Source organism: Metopolophium dirhodum, chromosome 2 (genome assembly GCF_019925205.1).
Source record: "Metopolophium dirhodum isolate CAU chromosome 2, ASM1992520v1, whole genome shotgun sequence".
NCBI lineage: Eukaryota > Metazoa > Arthropoda > Insecta > Hemiptera > Aphididae > Metopolophium > Metopolophium dirhodum.
In genome coordinates this window covers 15,547,537-15,568,400 of record NC_083561.1, presented here as the reverse complement: position 1 = coordinate 15,568,400, position 20,864 = coordinate 15,547,537, and the positions used below count along the sequence as shown (strand labels likewise).

At 29.1% G+C, this 20,864-nt stretch overlaps 1 protein-coding gene across 2 annotated transcripts in view; it reads right to left on the bottom strand.

Annotated features, from left to right (window-relative positions):
• Positions 1 to 1,466, bottom strand: part of LOC132938607 (G protein-activated inward rectifier potassium channel 3-like) — a 31,586-nt gene extending 30,120 nt beyond the window's left edge. Inside the window, exon 1 of one of the 2 annotated variants that reach the window (XM_061005531.1) lies at positions 736 to 1,466. In XM_061005531.1, the coding sequence (XP_060861514.1) occupies positions 736 to 968 (233 nt within the window). In that variant the 5' untranslated portion in view covers positions 969 to 1,466. The remainder of the gene's footprint in view (positions 1 to 735) is intronic. The other variant, XM_061005530.1, reaches the window with a different exon arrangement.
• Between the last annotated feature and the right edge of the window lie 19,398 nt (positions 1,467 to 20,864).

The window sequence follows — 20,864 nt, the reverse complement described above, 5'->3', positions numbered from 1 at the left end:
AATATAAATTAATAAATAATACATAAAGGTACATAATGATTCATCGTTACTCATCAGTCATGACGAATATTGAAACTCATATGGTCATATTATTATTTATTGTTTTTTAATTTTTTATAGATTTGATTCATCAGAAAGATTAACTCGTTTTAGGATTTTAATGTAACTTTATAAAAAATATTTTAACATTCAATAATGTGGGTACTGTGGGGGTTCAATAAACCTTTATATACCTTACAGTAATATTAAGAGTTTATCTTTATGGTTAAATTTACATATTTTTTTTTATAAGTTTTTATTGAATTGCGGTGTGAATTAAAACGCCAAATTAATGAACCCCAAAAACCCGTAACCTAATAGTTGCAGTTTTGCAACCAGAAAACCACAGCCTTGTTTATGATCAAACATTTTAACTCCCCCCCCCACGCTAATGAAGGTTAGAGTTAAAATGTGAGGATGAGATTTGAAACCGGTAAAAGAGCCCTTGAATAAATGAGAGGGCGACGATAAAATCATTAGGGTTTTAAACTGAACCAGAAAAAATCATACATAGAAAAATAAAAGTTTCTCCATAAAGCATAATAATAGAACGACTGTGGATAGGTACGGTATTTCGTCAAATCAAACCAAAACCGGAGAAGGGAAAAGGATAATAATAAGTTTCGCGAAGGGGTTAGGTTGTGGGGGAGGGTTACGTGCAATGGGAACGTGCTAGGTATGTAGTTACCTACTAACCTGCAGTGCGCCTTGTCGGACTTGTTGGACAGCCTGGACAGTATGGGTATGTGCCTGTGCAGGGTGCCGAATATGCCACCAGCTGTGCTGGCGGATGCCGCCGAACCGCCGGGTAGCACGGTGCCGTTAGGATCCGTCGGTTCCGGCGGCTCGTCCGTGACGGCCAGCTTGACCGCCACCGCGGTGGTCGGCGTCATCGTCGAGCTGATCAGCTGTTCCCATGGCGTCGACATCCGGCAACCGGTGGCCGACCGCGGCCACGAGCATTTACCGCGGTCCCGGCGCGGCGGGTCCGCCTCCACGCGCGATTCACACTGCACGCGGCGGTCGGGGAGCGCTCGCGCACACGCACAAACTGGCACGCACGCACGTGAACGCACTACACGTTGGTACTTAGACGGCGAACTATATCGTAATAAAAATAATTATAATTATTGTTATTATTATTATTATTATTAATGTATATTATTGCAGCCGTGACACCGCACTACGACGACGGACACGACGTCTTCTTCCGGCCGTTCATCGCGACAAAAAATAATAATAATTCATAAAGCGATAATAATAAAAAATAAACGGTTTCTTCTTATTATTATTATTATTGTTTGACGTCGCGAAATTCTAAAACATCATGACCGTGTGTGTGTATGTGTGTGTGTGATGTGTACACGCGACGTGACGAACGGATTAACAAGACCGTCGACCCGAGATTAACGTGCACTAATAACGCGCGGCGACGGATTCGCGCAGCAGCCGACGGCTAACATCGGCGGCGGCGGCGTCGACCCCCGTATATACATGTGCGTGCGAGAGTGTGCGCGCGCCCGCCCGACTGGTGTGGGGGGGGGGGGGAATAGAGCCAGCCCAGATCGTACGAAATATATTATTATTATAATTATACATAGTAAGTATTAGGTATAGGTACCTAAATATAGTGTGTTTAATACCTATTTAATAATATATAAATAATATATATAAATTTTTAATACGTATTACACGAGTACTGTTATGAGTTTATGATATACAATATAAATTATTATGTTTTATTTTATATTATATTTGTAACGGATATAATATGTGTTACCTTTTGTAGAGGAGTCTGGTGGACTATTTAATCGAACTTTGGGAGGGCTTAATTATTTTTAAAATAAATCTTACATTGAATAGGCAAATAAATTTGCATCATCATCACCAAGTGGCGTTACCGAAGTAAGAGATAGTGAATTTTTAAATACTTAAGTTAATATTATATCTATTGATACAATTATAAATATATAATGAAAAAACAAATTCCTAACTCCACCAAGGGTAGACGATCTTTCCATAGCCCCCCTCAAAGTTATGTAACAACATGACACGCCACTTATCAATATTTTAAATGTTATTGTTACTCTAACTAGTAACCATACATAATAATATACATATATTGCCTTTTGTTTGTGCAACTAAAGATACATAAGTTCCTAGAATGCATATAAGATTCAAATTTGTTTAATAACATTTTTTCTATAATAAATCAATCAACAACTGCAATTTAAAATGTTAAAACTTAAAAAAAAATTATAATATTTTCTTCAAAAATGTTGTGTTGTGAATTTTGTAACAATAATGACTTCAAATCATATATTAAAAAAATATTTACAACACGTGTTACATGAATGATATAAATGTACCAAGAAAATAAAGAAACTCCTCGTAAATTTCAAAGAACTAAAAAAAAATATAGAGGATGTGTCTCATTTATGTTATATAGATATTACCTAAGCGAATAACTGTATAGTGGTCCAAACAAATACTGAGTATAATATTGGCACGAGGTACCGGAAAATCATTTTTCAGGGAAAACGCGACAAATATAACATAATAATATAGTACTTGCTATTTTCTTTTCTGCAGTGTATTAGTAATTTATAAATGGTCTATTATATTTGGTATATGCACATGTCAATGCTCCGAGTATAATAATATGTGTGTGTGTGTGAGAGTGCCAAGAGACGCCTCCACCTAACCCGGTATAGGTGTGCATCACATTATTATAATAATTCATAATTGCATAATACGTCTATTCAGCCAAATTTAGTGACGTACAAAATTGTAACCGATGCGGAAGATCCCAAAGCTGCAGTTTCTGCAAAGAAGCGAGCGCATAAGTTGTATTATTAGTTTACATTACGGAGACGTTTCGGTTGAAAGTTAGATACTTAGATAATAATATATATCATCACAATAATATGAACCACGGCCGTTATCGTTCATCACTATATTATTCTGTTCTATTATTTTTATACTATGATAGTATAAAAAATTACTATGTGCCTCCACGGATTATTCCGATTACATCGATTAAAACGTATAATTGAAATGTATTATGCCCAAATATATTATAGTGAGGCATATTCGAGGATTTAGGTAGTACTCGCTAAATCACTCATCATTCACCCCAATATTAATTAATAATAAATTACAGTCTGTACTCTATAGTACAGAACTTAATAACATATTAATATGCATATATCATAGGTGATAGGTATACTATAAGATATAGATGCTTAAAATGTATGTATACTAATATAATAGAACCTATAATGATTTGCAATGACGCAGAATACAACCAAAGTATAATTGATATTATTCGTATTGATACACCACAGCCGATTTTTTTAGTTTTTTTTTCGTATTTGAAAAATCATGTATTATTATAATTAGGTAGGTACATTACTTTTAGATCATCGTGTACCGTTTCTGGTTGTTTCGAATGCTAAAGAAATGATTCGGTTAAATTAATGATAAGGCAATATAATATATAGGCATGTATATGCTATGTATGTTATACCTACCCCCACTACCGTGTGTCTGTATTACTATCCTTTAATATGTAGCCATGTAGGTATAGATAGGTGCGTAGCTGGTTCAAAAAACGTGAATAGATAGGTACTGCAGAGAGAAAAATATCAGTGGCATTTTAGAGTAAAAGCGATGGGAATCATCTATCTTATGTATATTGTAGAATTTTTGAAAATTAAATGGGTTGGTTCTATGAAAACAAATATTTAACATTATAATATTATAATGGCCAATCGAAATGTTAAAAATGTCGATGAATAATAATGCATCGTTTGAAAACAATATATTTCTCAAGTTTTCATTAACACAAACACATAATAAAAGCACCTGTCCATAATATCTTTTATTTTATAATAGGTATTACACTCGTAACTAAAACATTTTTGGATTTTCTTGACAGGATGAAAAAAAATAACATTAATAATAATGATGGTTTATTTTGTAAAAGGTGGTAGGTAAGTATACAGGAGGGGGCGGTAACTTATGTTGCCAAAATAGTTGTAACGGCACCGACTGTTATGTACCTTGGGTCATATAATATGTATTGATAGTATAGATGCAGTCGAATCTCAATAACTCGAATTTTGTATTGCCCCTTAATGTGTTTTTAAATTGAGGTATTATATAATTTGAAAAATACAAAAGTAAAATTTAGTTTTATTCCCCTTAAGATTTTAATTAATGAGACTCGACTGTGTATAGATTATATCGTTGGATTGCTGATAATAACCAATTGGTATTGGTACCTATACATTATTTTAATTCACATTGTATAATATTTGCACAATATTGTACGAGTATCGTAAATATCATAATCACGTGTAGTTTGGCGGTTTATACTTGATACATTGATTTCTAGTTTAACTCTCACCGATACGATAAGATGTTGAAACGCTTTATTGTTTTGGTTCTTTTGACCACGGCTGTTCGGTGGACCATCGGCCGGCGTGAAAAGTTTGTGAATTACGTAAACTGGTATATTTAAATAAAACCAATAAATGTTAAATACAAATTGGAACTAAGCCATGCAATTTTACGTTCACCGTATATATACATAAAACCTATAATATTTCCACATCGAGTTTATACTTATATAAACATAGCTCTATAGCCTATTTGGTGCACAAAGGGTGATATTTTTATGCACCTAAAACCGATATTTGTGGACACGAGGAGTGATTTCCTTTTTGATATTTTTAAATATTTACTTACTCTTATGATGTTTATTAATTTTTCATCATGTTTATCATTATATTGATTATATTATACACTATGTTATAATGAGGTTGGTGTTGGTAGGTATGTATAATATTATTATTTAATATAATAAATGCGATAATATTATGTAAATAGGTAAATACTATAATATAGTTGTATATTTTGTATCTTTAAGAGTGCCTAATTAGAATGATGTTTCAAGGGTGGTTAATACTTTAATAGTAGAAAAATATCGGATCTAATCGGTAGAGGTCAAAAGTAAAAAATGTCCCAACACATTTAAAAATAATCTAGGAAAAAAAAAATTATTGAAAAATAGGCATTTTTAATTTTTAAGCAAACTGATTTTTCAAAATAATATATTTGTTTTTTGTCGTAATTCAAAAATGAATACTTAAATTTAAACTTTAAGTTTCCACCAAATATTTATATTCACATAATTTATACTACATATTATACATAATATAATGTTTAAAATATTTTGTGGTATTTAATATTAATTATAGATGTTTACAATTTTTGAATATTTTTCAATTCATGTATGATTAATTTTTTGTTTTAAAAATCTTAAAAATTAAATACATGGCTTCGCATTATGTATTCATATTTCAATTAAATAATGTAAAAAATACCGTCACAATTTTTTTTTTTAATCATATTAATAGTTACAATTTTATTATTTTGAAATTTATCAATAGCATTTTATTTTGTAGGTAATACATGTATAACATCTTTTTAATTTAACACCTCAAGTTTGAAAATGTAATAAAAGATTCTCCAAAAATTTAATTCCTGAAAATAAAAAAAAAGCTTAGCGTAAAGCCATACATATATTTTTTACTAGCGATTGAAGTTCCTAAAAGTAACACAAAATTCTTTCTATATATTGTTTTTCCATGTATTGAACAAAGCAATCAATTCTGTTAAAAGAAAACCAATACTCATTGCATACACAATATATTATTAATTCAGAACAATAGCAGAGAATTCATTAAACGTAGGTACACAACCTCATAGTTTCTCAATTATATATATATATGGAACATTGCATTTATATAAGTTTATTTTTAATTTCGGATTGTCATTTGCTTCAGGATCTTCTTAACCGAAGAATTCTAATTTTATTTTCTCATAAATAGGTTCAGTTACTTTAAGTTAACAATGGATTTTTTAGACTTGCATATAAAATGTATCATAATAAGTTCGCAAATTTTAGAATTACAATAATTCAAGTTTATAATAATTTTAAAAAATAATACAACTTAACTAGTTTTGTAAGTTGTAGCATAATATAGTGGAGTGTTCTTCAATTCGTTTTTAGTATTATCAGTATATTATTGTGCAATATTTAAAAATATTATTATTAGAAAATATGAGTATTATTAAAATCGTCCCTAATAACTATAAGATTTTGATATAAAAATGTGCAGAAGTTATGTAAACGGACACCTTTTTCATTCAATAGAAAATCTGTTCTGTCATCGTACATTCTTTAAATGTATTACACAAATTATATAAAATTATAAGAATATTTAGATGGATTCGTTTTCTAATAAAATAATAAATATTATGTATGATTTTTAGTCAAACAAAAGTTTTTGTTCGGCGTTATAATATGGCAAATGGCAATAACGTTTTTAAATAGACGACCTTTGAACAGATAATAGTAAAATACACTTTATGCCATATACATTTTATTCATGTTACAAATGTGGGATCATCCCGAATTTTTTCGTTTGTAGAATTATAATTTTATTTAATCCACCCATCCGTAACAGTTGTACTCCAATACCTAATACCAACAACTGCTACATGACAAAATGAACTTTGTTACTGTTATTAGGTGCATATTATAGTTTACAACATTTAATTATCCGCATTACTTAAAAATCGCGTTACACATTTCAACCATGACAATAGAATCAAATAATAAACTCAAAAGAGTAGATAATGCGTATCATAAACGTCTGAAAATTGTAAAACACTAAAAAATAAGGTTAACCAAAATGGCATTGTATGAACTATAGAACAGTTAAATTTAAATTGAATTTAATTAAATTAAAATGTTTAATACATGTATTACATAATATTTACAATCCGTGCTTGCTTGGTGGCATGAATTATAGATTTGTCTTATTATAGAACATACAATTTTAATTTTCTTCTTTAAAAAATCATATATTAACTAAACAATTTGACGAGATAAAAATATAATAATGTAAGTAAAAATTACATTTACTACATAAATAGTTCGGTACATAAATAAATATGAGTTTCAATTTAAAGTAGTTTGTTGTCCAACTGTAATAGTAATAACTAATAAGTATGTTTGTGTAATTTATTGTGTTAAACAATATTTTCAAAAAAAAAAATTTCTAATTTTTGTATTTATATTACATACATTCAATATAATACATGTTACATATACCTATAGTTATAGTTTATACCTACGCTCTTTCTACTAATATTTTGATTTGAATCGTTAAATATTTAAAACGATTCGGTCTATCATAAATCATGGTATTGTTGTGTACCTACAGTAAATTTTGTTTATAGTGTTTACATTTTAAATTAAATTAGCCGGAAACACATGAGATAATAAATTATAATATATTTTTTAAAAGTTATAGAAATAGTGAAATACAATACAAATATGTAACACTAAGTCAGTAAATTATAGAATCGTAACACAATGATACGTATTCGGGTATTCCTACACATAATGGAGTACCTAGGTACCTATATTTTAATATACGGCTTATGCGAAATAATCCACACAAATTAAATTTTGCCTAATACAATATATTCAAGTATTCTGATATTTAATAGTATATAACAATATATTATATAACTTATAAGTACCTATATTATATAAATACAATTTCTGGTACTTATATAATAATATGTATCTAAACTGTCACTTAAACATCTATATTAGGTACATGGGTAACCTAACCTATGATTAAGTTACCTATTAAATTAGGTACTTACCTTCTATATCTTAAAGTTCCCGGTACTAAAAACTCATTATTTACCAATATTTTATTGATTAATTATTATTAACAACAAATATATTATTATTCGTATACTGTATTCAACAAGTAAGATTCTGAGATGTAGAATTAAGCTATTTGTTTTACTCTGATGAGTTTTTTTTGTCAAACGCACGTTTGTTGGGCGAACCGCGTACGGCTCCAAAAAAATCCTTACTCAGATTCTAACGCTTATAACTGTGTAAATTATTAATAGGCACCACAACGTATTTCAGATGGGTTTGATTAAATGTTATAACCAGAAACATCATTGTTCATTTTTCACTTAAGGTATATATTTTACGTGTTTTTGCCAAAATAATCTATTTAGGATACCTACGTAGGTACGTTTACACAAAAGAAAAATGATGTTCTTTATTTGAATACTCGTGTATTTGTCTGTTGTAAATACTAAATACAACAGTACTAGGCGACCAGCCAGTATTTTTTTTTCTTCGTGTAAAAGTAGATGAAGAACAAAAGTAAAAAACATTTAAGGCAAACAATATATGTCAAAAAACGTTTTAATAAGTAGTTTTTCTAAGTTTTCTAACATACTGTAAATCATAAATATAATTTTATGGTTTCATAAAATATAAAATTTTTGTTATTCTTATGCCATATTGTAACAACTTACATGTCTCGACTGAACATAATACATCTTTAAAAATATAACTTTAAAACGAGTTTCATTAAATTTATAATTACTTCGTTTATTATGGATTTATAATTTATAAATGAAAAAGTGAAGAAATATTTAAAATGTGGCAATAACTTTATCCATACTGTAATTTATAATTTATCTACTATTATAATAATATGTATAAATCCAGTTTTATACTAGACGTACTTGGTACTTATTAAGAGTATTCTTTTGAAATGACTGCCAGTTTTGTTTTAATTACATTTTAGATGTGTGTGCAGTATATTTTCTAAATAATTTATGCCTGCAATAACATATTTATGTTTATATTATAGTCATATATGTACAATAGTTAGTTTTGAACGTAATATACTTAGGTATCCAAGTTCCTAGTAACCTTTTTTTTATAATTGAAATTATGTAATAGGTAATGTATAGTATATAATATTCAAAAAAAAGCTAAAATATTGTGCACATTCATTCAAAAAATTAAATATTATACAATTTTCACAGATCAACCAAACATTTTAATTATACCATGTTTAAATTGTTGATCTACCTACTGTAGCCCTGTCACTTATCAGTGGCGTATTTGGGCAGTACCCCATCCCTCATAAGTCATAACTCATAACCTTGGGAATTTGACCTTGGTTTCTTTTATAATTAGCCTCATATAGTCATAAAATAAGGAAAAAACATAATAGTTTAGCATTAAAGTAAATGAAAATTAATATTAGGTAGGTGGTACTGTTGACAACATTTTAAAAAGTGGTGCAATGGGAACAACCCCCTCCTTCTAAGAGCTTTTTATTTCGAACAGATTTACGTTGATAATTTTATTTTTTAATATATTTTTAACTATATTTTAATCCATAGTAATTTTGATAACATTTAATTTGTATGAAATTATGTTTAGCATATAATCTTTATTTATCAAGCCTAGAGTATAATATGGGTGAGTCGTGATCTAAAATAATGGACTTTTATTGTATTAATATTGAAATTTGTGAGACTCAATTATAACTACTTAGTACTTTGAAGCAATGATATGGCGCTGGGCATTCATTTTTACAAAAATAAGCCCTGGATAATTATTCAGACTTTTTAAGTTTCTAATTTCTACACAATGTACTGAAATAGTATTTCCTTTATTGTTTTGAATTAAAATATTTAACTTACAACTTTTCAGTTTTCACTTTGCTTCTTTTACTCCCTCATAATTAGTGCATCCTTCTTAAAACCTGTTCTTAAGTTCTTTAGTTCTTAACTCCCCATATATTAAGATTCACCTAATCTTAATCTTAAGTTAATGTACTATAGTTAAGTTGCAGTTGTATTAATTTGTTAGATTAAAAACATAGATGATAAAAAAAAAATGGCATATAACATATTATTGCCTATATTGTTTACTCGTTTTATTAGTACGCGATATATATATCTATATTTTAATTATCTACTAATTAGACTTATCATTGTTAATATCTGTATTATAAACAAAATATTGATATGTCATATGTACGACCATTTTAAAATCCTCTTCTTTATAGATGAACTCTCAAATACACCCCTGCATGGCATATATAATAAATAAAATATGCAGCTATAAATCAATGGTTAAGTCAAATGTTAGGCTCTTGAGTCTTGATGTGTTTAGACATTAGATTATAATAGACAGACATTTGGTTGATTTTTGTGATTTTTTTTTGTGTGGAGTGGAGGGGCTATAAGGACCATCATTATACAAAGTAACTATAGTGGTTCAAAACTTAAAAAAAAATATATTTAAGTTTAACTTTGATTTTTAACACATTTATGATTTATCATAACATAATTAATGTTCGTTTATTTATGTCGTCTTATTTATCTCAACTAAACATTTTTAACGCAGTAATTTTGATGTAAAATACAGGTCTAAAATTATATTCAATTAATTATTTTTTATTATCTGTAACCAAATAACAAAAAAAAATTTTTTTCGCCCATTTTAATTCATTAAAATTAAAATTATTCAAAATCCTATCTTATATTGTACGCCTAGACTATAGTATAATACAATCATACTCGGAAAATTTCAAGTCGCTAGCTATCATAGTTGTGCATTGATTATTAGTCAATCAGTCAGGACTTTTTATTTTTTATATATACATTTAAGATATTATAATTGAAAAAAAATTTAAAAACATAAAATATTCAGTTTTTTTTTTTTTAAATTTATTCTTACCAACATTACCCATTTATACATTTCAAATGTTTTATACTAAACACTTGTCCCCTTTATTACTATTAATAATTTCAATATACCTACATTATTGTTTTTAAAGTTTTGACATTTAAATGAAAACGCTAAAAATCACGTAGGTACCTACGTTTTAACCACTATGTAGTCTATAGGTATATCATAAAACTATACACAAGACCGACTAATGGCGATTGGTGACTAAAGGCTTAAAACGTGTGAGCATGATTATTATACATTTATACAGTATATCTTATATCTTATCTATTCTGTTACTTGACCTTAAAAACGTTGTACGGTATTTTACTGTACAATTAACCGATAAAGTGTGCGGTTTTTGTCTACCTACCCTTTTGTGGTCGAAATCATAAGTGTACAGTTTTCAGATGCAACCTCGCGATTAAAGCATTTTCGGTGAGTTCCTAATACCTAATATTCTATTGTTGAACAATACTTAACGCGGTCGCAACTCGAAGACAATAGCCGTGAGTATTTAGGAATAATATAGTGATAAAAATACGTGCGAGGCGTGCGTTAAAAAACAAAAACAAAATGTAAATCGTGAAGAAAAGTTGTATTATACTTTGTCACAGCCATACCACTACCACAGTACTACAACTACTATAGGTACTAATGTACTATACACATGCACACGTCAAAAGTTATAGCCGCGTTGTTTGGCAATGTAGAGACGCGCGTGAAAATCGCCCGACATGATCATTATTGCTCTCTATTTATAAAGTTCCCAGTAACGGCCGTATTATACCCGCCGTTTGGCCATACGTCCAATTTGACAGCGGATTTGGCAAATAATATTATTTTCATTAATATATAGGAATACTGGTACCTATACAAAATATGTATACAATACACATATTATGTAATATAATAGGTACCTATATACAATATTATTTATTATGCTATACGCAGCACCGTTGTGTTATTTAATACATTAGTAAAATAATAAATACGTAAGTGTAGGTACGTCGACTGCACATGGGAGCATGACCATATATGGTATATATTGTATTTTATAAGAGTATGGTATATAATTAATAGACTGTAGTCATCGCATCAAATTTTTTTATCACTGCCTATACTGGCGGGTTATGGTTTAAAATCAAGGTTTGAAATGTTACACAGGGTGACTAACCTCCTGCTATTTATTATTTTATTTAATGCATTTATTAAAATACAGATTTTTAAAAAATGTATTATACCTAAAAAATACATATATTTATTATTTACAGATTTCTTACAGACATATATTGGATAGCCACCACGTTCACCAAATTTCCCTGGGGTATCTCAAAGCTCAAGTTTACCAATATCGTCCCCAAACTTAACAGGAATACCTGAAGGAGATGATAACCCAGGGTATTGGTATCAACCCGCTTAAAATTACCAATTGGGTCATAGACAACTACCGAAAAATCAGTCGATCGGTGTATCGAAAATTAGGTCCGCCACTTGAGAGATATAATTTTTAAAAATGATTTAATAAAATGGTATTTTATAAATGGCATTTTTTGATAGTCTACTTGGTTTGGTTTATAGGTACAAGCAAATACATATAGTAGCATATAATCTATAGTATTTTTGGTACAAGTCTAACAAATCAGGACGTTTTTTTTTTACTGTATACGCTGTATATTATATATAGGCACCGGCACTGTTGTAGATATTTGATGGACAAGGTTAGGTTAAACCTAACCTAACCTATGAACACAACTCGAATAGACGACGCTACTGTGTCTGATACTCTGATATTATAATCGTATATAGGTATTTAACCTATATAATATTGTGTTCATATTTCATAGCACCAAATTTATCAAATGAGCCTCTGGATTGCCGCACGCGAATTTAAAATGCTATTGGTACCACGTATAATTCCAAGTGATATATTCATGAATATTTCTATTAGTTTTTGTTTGTTCGTAGGTAACTTAACATTTTTAAACACGTATAATATTAGCTAGCCTATAGTTATATATTTTAATAGTTATAGTTTATTACAGGAAATCCGTTCAAAAATATTAGAGATCATTTATTATGTATATTATAGATACATACCGTACCTATACTATTATATATTTATCTAGGTATAATTGTACAAAAACACTGAAACAGTACCTACATGGCTACATAATATAATATTGTACAAGTGAGATTATAATTTAAATTATTTCAATAGGTCATGATAGTAGGTAGGTAGTTATTAATCATACATTCATGTTATATTATAGTTATTAGTTGCGCTAGAGTTCAGTACGTAGGTACCTATGATGTTTAACCACAGAACAATATAATATGACATTTACATAATATATTATATTTAATTTAGTTTTTTTTATTAAACGGCTATTATAAATAATAATACACGTAGGACCCGTATAATATAAAAAGTGTCCCTCGTTTGCTTATAATTGCATCTGAACAAATATTCGGATAATCGGATGTTATATTATACGCGAGTAATTGAGGACCTAATGTTTTTCACTTATATAAGTATAGGTATACCATTCTAATATATCAATTCTAATTTCTAATATGCATATTATTGATCATTTTAAAGGGTGCGATGATTGTTATTGGTGCAACTAGAGATGAAATTCAGGGGGAATGCTAAAATTATGTTTCTATAATATTAGAGAGCAGTTTTTTAGGCGATAACAATTTCATGTGTTGACAGGGCCCTAATTTATACAATTAAATCATTCCTATACATTTTAACTGGGCCCAAATTGTTTTATTTTTAACTATGTCTATAGCCTAAAGGACACCACGATATAAAAGGACAATAATTGTCAATTCACACTATAGGTATCCGAAAATAATTTGATTTTTTTTTGTTTGTATTAAATCATAAGAATATTATTATTTTTTTTTTGTATTATTGGTTAAGGCTTCAATTACATAGATTATTAGCCTAGTGTTATTTACAAATTAAAAGTAATTATACAATAATAGAGCGAGAAGAAGAAACATATGTTATATACAGGAGAATTATAATCTATCGACTAAACCAATTAATTTAAAAAAACTGACAATATTAGTTCTGTTGGTTAGATTGAGGGCTTCTTCGAGTGTAGTAGAATTGTTGAGAAGATGACGTGCAGATGTGTATTTGGGGCATTTGATGATTATGTGTTCAATTTAAGGGGGATGTTGCATGCGTCGCACATTGGTTTAGGTTCCTTGGTGATTAAGTAGCATTGGGTGATATTGGAGTGGCCTATTCTAGCTCTGTTGATAGTTATTTGTTCTCTCCTAGAAGCATTTTCAGGATATGGCCATTTTGTAACTGTCTTTTTGATGTTCCTTAGTTTGTTACTGGTTGGAGTGTCGTCCCAGAGGTTTTGCCATGATGAGAGTATACATTTTTGGGCTTCGTTTATTAGATCTTTGGTGGTGCTTTTGGTTAGGGGTTAGGGCTTATATTTTACAATTACTGCATTTATACAACGTTAGGTATCGTACATTTCGATTTTGCTTTTTTTATGGCTTACAATTCAATGCAATAAATAATAATTAATACTATACTTTATCCTACCCTATAGGCGTGAAGATAATTCGACATACTATATCGCCGAGACGTATACCGAAGTATACCTTTACAATTGATTAAAGATTACCTGTTTTTACATGGGGCGTGTCTAGTTTTTCCTTTCTTTGCAGCTCATGGTGCACTATAGACCCGACCGTTTTATAATTTTGATTAAACGTTGTTGTCCGTGCTGGGATGAGAGCTTAATTTTAAATAGGAAGGTACCAATAAGGTACCTATATTTATTATAAGTTGGGTTGTAGGAGAAAACCTATATTCATATTCATGATCCCCGCTCGATAATTGGATAGTTTCTTTAAAAATATGTAGGTACAGGTAGGAACAAATCTATATAGACTTAGACCGGGGCTATACACGGCGTATTCCACAGCGTTGTCCGTAGCGTTTTCCGTCGAATTAAAAACGCATTTGTTAAAATCGGAGCAGCTATACACGACGCATTTTCCGCGGCAGCAAAAAACGCCGGTCGACTTACGTATTACACCCATCGTGTATAGCTGCTCCGATTTAAACCAATGCGTTTTTAATTCGATGGAAAACGCTGCGGAATACGCCGTGTATAGCCCCGGCCTTACAGTTTTAAAATGTTGCCAATGTCTCAAGTTAACCTCCGTTGTTAGGTACGATCGTACATCCCTATGATCAATAACGCAAGGTTTACATCTATGCTACGTCCCAAAGTGATGTAAAATGTAAGTGCACATCTGAACTTCCGTGTACCATAAAATAGACTGCATATAATTATAATTAATTGTTGATGTCCCAAAGAACTCGCGGTAAAAAATCCCCAAGATAATACTTGTGTGACTTAATATAGAAGTTACATGGTTTAATTATTAATCATTTAACTCTCTGAGAAGTCGCATATACATCACAAAAACCGATTATTCTACTCTAAATACACTACAATACAATTGAGATCTCAGTAGCGTGTCCCAATAAGTTAGGCGTAGGTCAAATAATTTAGGGGTATCAGGTACAAATCTGCTGAAATTGGTAATTCCTGTTTTTTTTTTCTGGATATTCACTTTGCATGTGCACTCTATGCGGAGTCAGTGTGATGAAAATGGGTAGTCCCATCCCATGAATCTCAACCTGATTGCGCATGGAAGTTACAATGCGACATCGCATGCAGAACTTCGCGAGACTGGGCATTAAGCGTGCCAGTGACATCTCTGGGTGGTCATTGAGCACAAAAACACAACCTCTCATGATTCAATGGGATTTCTCTGTTATATCTCAGAGATTAAATTTTGCACATAGGTCATAAAATTCACCTATGCACGTCCCTAGTTATAGCTGCAACTTGCAAGTATGCATCACCCTTGCTGTGAGGTCCATGATGGAGGTATTTTATGCGGTAAGGCACAATTGAGCATATTAATATATTATACATTTTTAGCAATACGTTTGGGCATAGAATATTAAATGCGACGTTGCTACATTCACGTTGATGAAATAGGTAATAAGGTACGTCAAGCACCATTTCGTGGTGATCCTCTGGTAAAGGTTATAAAAAATTGATAAAAATCTATAAGAAAAATTGATAAAAAAATCAATAAAAATGTTATAAATAATGATTTTAAAAAAATTGATAAAAATGTTATAAAAAATAATATAAGAAATTGATAAAAAAAAATTGAATAAAAAATCAATAAAAAAATTTAATAAAAATATCAATTAATATTTTATATTAAAATATTAATATTAATAAAATCCAAATATTAATAAAATATCAATATTAATAAAATCCTAATATTAATAAAATCTTAGTATTAATAAAATCCTAATATTAAACGATACAATTTTAAAATTATTAATATTTATTTTTTTTTTGTAATTACTAAAACATTTAGATATTTTCCTACTCGTGTTAGGTATCTCCATATTTCTGTACCTATACCTATATCAGTACAATATATTTTCAGTTATTTATTATGTATAAATGATTTATTTTAGGCTTAAATGGTTTACATTATATCTAAATATAAACCATATAGACTTTAATTATTTTGATTAATAAATTAATAATTGTACCTAACTTAACAATATTATAAGTGAAACTGTTCACAATTTAATCGTTTTATGATTCATAATTCAAAAGATTAAGTTTAGTAATGAATATATTATGTACAATACTTATAAAATATACATCTTTAAAAACATAATATACAGTAGAATCTTGCTAATTCGGTCTTCGGTAGTCCGGACATCTGGTTAATTCGGACAGTCAATAATTTATATTGTGAATGAATATTAGTATATTGTATAACAACAAATACAAAATTTATTTTGAGGAAGAGTTAAAAATATTGCGATACAATGTAACAAATGCTTCTTATTGAATAGATACAATTTAAAAGGATCTTATAAATTATACCCAGGGTCAAAATGCACCATGATAAAACCTTTTTACTATTTCAATTAATAATAAATTATAGCAATATATACTACTATGAGATAAACATTGAATTCATCATTATATAGTTATAGAAGTCATTAATGTTATATTGTATTTTATGAAAGTCGTTATAAAGTACCAATTTGAGATTTGCCATAGAATATAAATGATAGATATTATACTATTAGTACCTACGTCAATTTGATGAATCCACGGATATAATATAATGGAACTTTTTATATCAAAGAGTTCCGTGTTAAGGAACAATTTGTTCATTGAAATTTGATATGGCAATAAACCAAAATGGTTTATAATTTTGAATTTGAATTATAATAATATGATATAGATACTATTTAAATTACTATTTTCGTTTATTAATTTAATTATTGACTAAGAAGGTGAATAGATATCAGAAGTACGAGCATATTGTATTTTATGAATCATTAAATTAATAAAAATGTGATTACTGGATTTTAGAGTTAACATAAAGGTATACTCAGTAAATGCATCAAATTTACAGTACCGACTATAATACCAACTAGATTGTAAAATTCCAAGTCTATAATTTTCTCCGAATACTGCTGAATACAAAATTAATAATAATGATTTATAATGTTAATTTTAAATGTATGGGATATATTTTAGATTCTGAGCAGATCGATGACTGTATTAATTTTACAGTGTGTTCATTAATTTTTAAATTTTTTAAATTATTTTTTCTTGTGGTCTGTGTAAACGATAAGTATTTGTAATAAAAATTCAATTTTCATATATAATATTATATTATAGGCCAGGGGTCGGCAATAGGCGGCCCGCGGGCCATGTCCGGCCCGCGGAAGAAAAAAAAAATGGACCGCCAAAAATTTTCTTCATTTTCCTATATATCCTATGCATCACTCCCCCGCCCTTCATAACAAAAATTAAACCAATATTGAAATCGATTTTATTTTGGCGCTGAGACAATAATAGCGATTTATCATTATCTGTGTTGTTGTTGAACGTGCCGCAGTAATAATATATTACTTTATAAATAATTAAATATTAAATACTTTGTCTTAAAATGTGTTTTTAATACAAAAATAAATACATTAATGATAAAATTATGTTTAAGATTTTTTTGGCCCTCGAAATTTTTTTTTTTTAAATATCTGGCCCGACATATAAATTAATTGCCGACCCCTGTTATAGGCACTCAGAATGTAATCATATGTTTATTTTTAGTTTAGTTGTAGGTATATTTAGTAAATAATAATAGGTACACGAAATTGTGTTTTCAAATAATAATTAATTGTTTGTATTAGTACCTACACCATAATAGGGAACTAAAATGTTGTACAATTTTAATTTGGTAGGTGTAGTGCATAAATGATGTACACGTGTATTTTTGGTGTAAGATGCTGTAAGATGCTGTAAGATCAATTTATGAGAATCCTTGCATTAAATTGTTAGGATATTTTTATGTGAATAATTATTTTATAGAAAGTACTTGCATATAAGTCGATCAGAAACTATTTACACTGAATGTTAATAATAAAAAGCTATTAAAATATATATTATTTGTATTTATTTGTTAATAATAATTAAGACTTAAATATTAGCAGTATAGGTAATCTTGTTCTTTTCACAAATTTTTTTTAATTATTCTTAGTCTAATTTACATTTATACGTTTAGCATTTATCCCAAAGTGATCTCTGAATAATCATTCAATGATGAATTTAATAGTTACATACCCGATTACATTAATTATTGGATTATAAATTAGAATAAACTACAGTTTCCAGCTTCTACTACAACACTATTTTATGTTTTAATTTTTAAAATGCAGTCTGCACCTTGTACCGGTGATTTTACACGTATAATATAATAAAATTGATAGGTACTATAGTGATGGGCGATTGTTTAATTAAATTATTTCAATAAAAAATATCTATGAAGTATAAACATCCGCATTTATATTAACTATAAATTCTTAATTGTATGAGCTATACATATTACATATTATATTTTTCGAAAAAATTATTTAAAAAAACAAGAATAATTCCAATTTTATGACACACGGGTTGATCTAGCAACTGAGTGCTACGACAACTGTGCAATTTTTTTAAGCATAATCCGTTTTGAAAACGTCTAGAAAAGAGTTTGTTTTAAGACTGCAGGCTGTCTTGATTATAACAACTAATTTAATTTAAAGTGTATTGTTTGATAGAGTGTTACCATTGGGTAACTTCCCTAATCTTACTATATACATATCATTCTTACTTGTCACTCATCAAACCTACTTATTACACTAAAAACATGTATAGATTGTAGATTACTACAAATAAATAAAAAAAAAAAGTGTATTGTTATATTATATTATAATGAAAAATATAATAATAATAGTAAAATATATAATTGCAAAACATTTAATACCTATATAAAGCCATCTAGGGTATAAACTACACTAAAAAAGGTGGAAGTATGCTATTAAAATACAATTATGTATTTATGTATATAAAATATAAAGATTGATAACATTATATTGTTTTAAAAACTTCGCGCAAACCTAAGGCGATACCCGGCGTATAGTATATGCAAATAGGTAAGTACGTATTAAACTTGGCGTGGTGAAACGAAGACGGCCGCGGCCTTTTGACTGTTCGGTCTCGCGTATTTTATACATTGCGCTTTTAGGACTAAACTATTTAAACTTATAAACGCTTCTACGTCACCCAGTTAACAGATTGTCCGTGGCAATAAATATTTAATCAAGTCTTAAAGTAAATATAAAATAGTAATAATATGAAAACAAACTTACGCGTAAACATCGACTCTTCCGGTAAAACCTAGCTAGAGTGCCGCCGTCGCCGAAGAAACAGCTATCTTCATGACTTCATCCATCTTCATTTCGCTCCGAACTTAAACTTGAAAGTATCGAAGTATTTTATGAAAAAACCTGATCATAATGAAATGTGCGAGTTTGTGTTAAAACTTACATTATAATCATAATATATACGGCTTAACGAACTGGCTTATTATTTTTTTGTTCACTGAAATTATTAGAATTGTTAGTCGTCTCCGACGAATGTCCACAATTGACGATTGCCTTAGATATTATTATAAAATATATTATTTACTATGATAAATCCATAGAACTTATATATTATACTCAATACCTATACGGTCTATTGATAAATCGTATGTACTTTTATAGAAATCTTTGTAATCAGCAATGTACCTATTCTACGCAACTATACAACGCTTAAAGTTTACCGAGCTTAAGTTTAAAAAATTAAAATTTTTTTTTTTAATCTAGGTAAATTAACGTTTTAAAAATGATGGTGCAAAAATAATTCCAACACTCACCCATGGTGGTTTTACATAACAAGTCGAGGGATGTTTTTGATTTTAATTGTCCGTGCGAGCGCTCAAAGTTTAGCAATAAGCTTATTTGATAATATTTTTTAAGTACACAGGAAACACAGTGAAGATACCGCCTAGTGGAGGTATTTACTATTTCGTCAATAGATAGGTAGTTTTAATAGCTAACTTATGCACTTCAATTACATTTTACAAAAAATGAATTATATACTCATGTGAGCCGGTCACGACACCACTGCCTTTTTTTGGGGATTACCGTGATAATGAAGGTATGCAGGTATGGATATGGATGCTAGTTGAGATATAAGTGGATTGGGGTGACGATATAATAGATTATTGAAGCATTTGTAATGTAGTTTCGATAATTCCAACGACTGTAGATATTTTTAGATCAGAGTGGAGGGATTTATCTGAGACATAGAATGGAGTTTTTAAAGTTTTTGGTACGAAATAAAAAAAATAAAAATTATAACATTAATATTGTCAATGTAAAACCCATTAAAAAGAACACCACTATGGCAATTTTAAACAGTTGTATTCTGATTATTTGTTATTTTTTTAATTGTTTTAATTTGTTATGTATTATAGGTAATCGATAGGTAATTATTAATCAATTTCATTTCTGGAGAAGTGGATGCTAGAATATACAGATTAACAAGAAATAGTTTTTGGCATGTAAATTAAATTAATAATTTAGAGATTAGAAGTAGGTATTAATACTATTATAATTAACAAACACAAAGACCCTCCTCCACCATCAGTTGGGACAACATAATAAAATAAAAATTAAGTAATAAGAATCATTTAAGTTTACACTTTACAA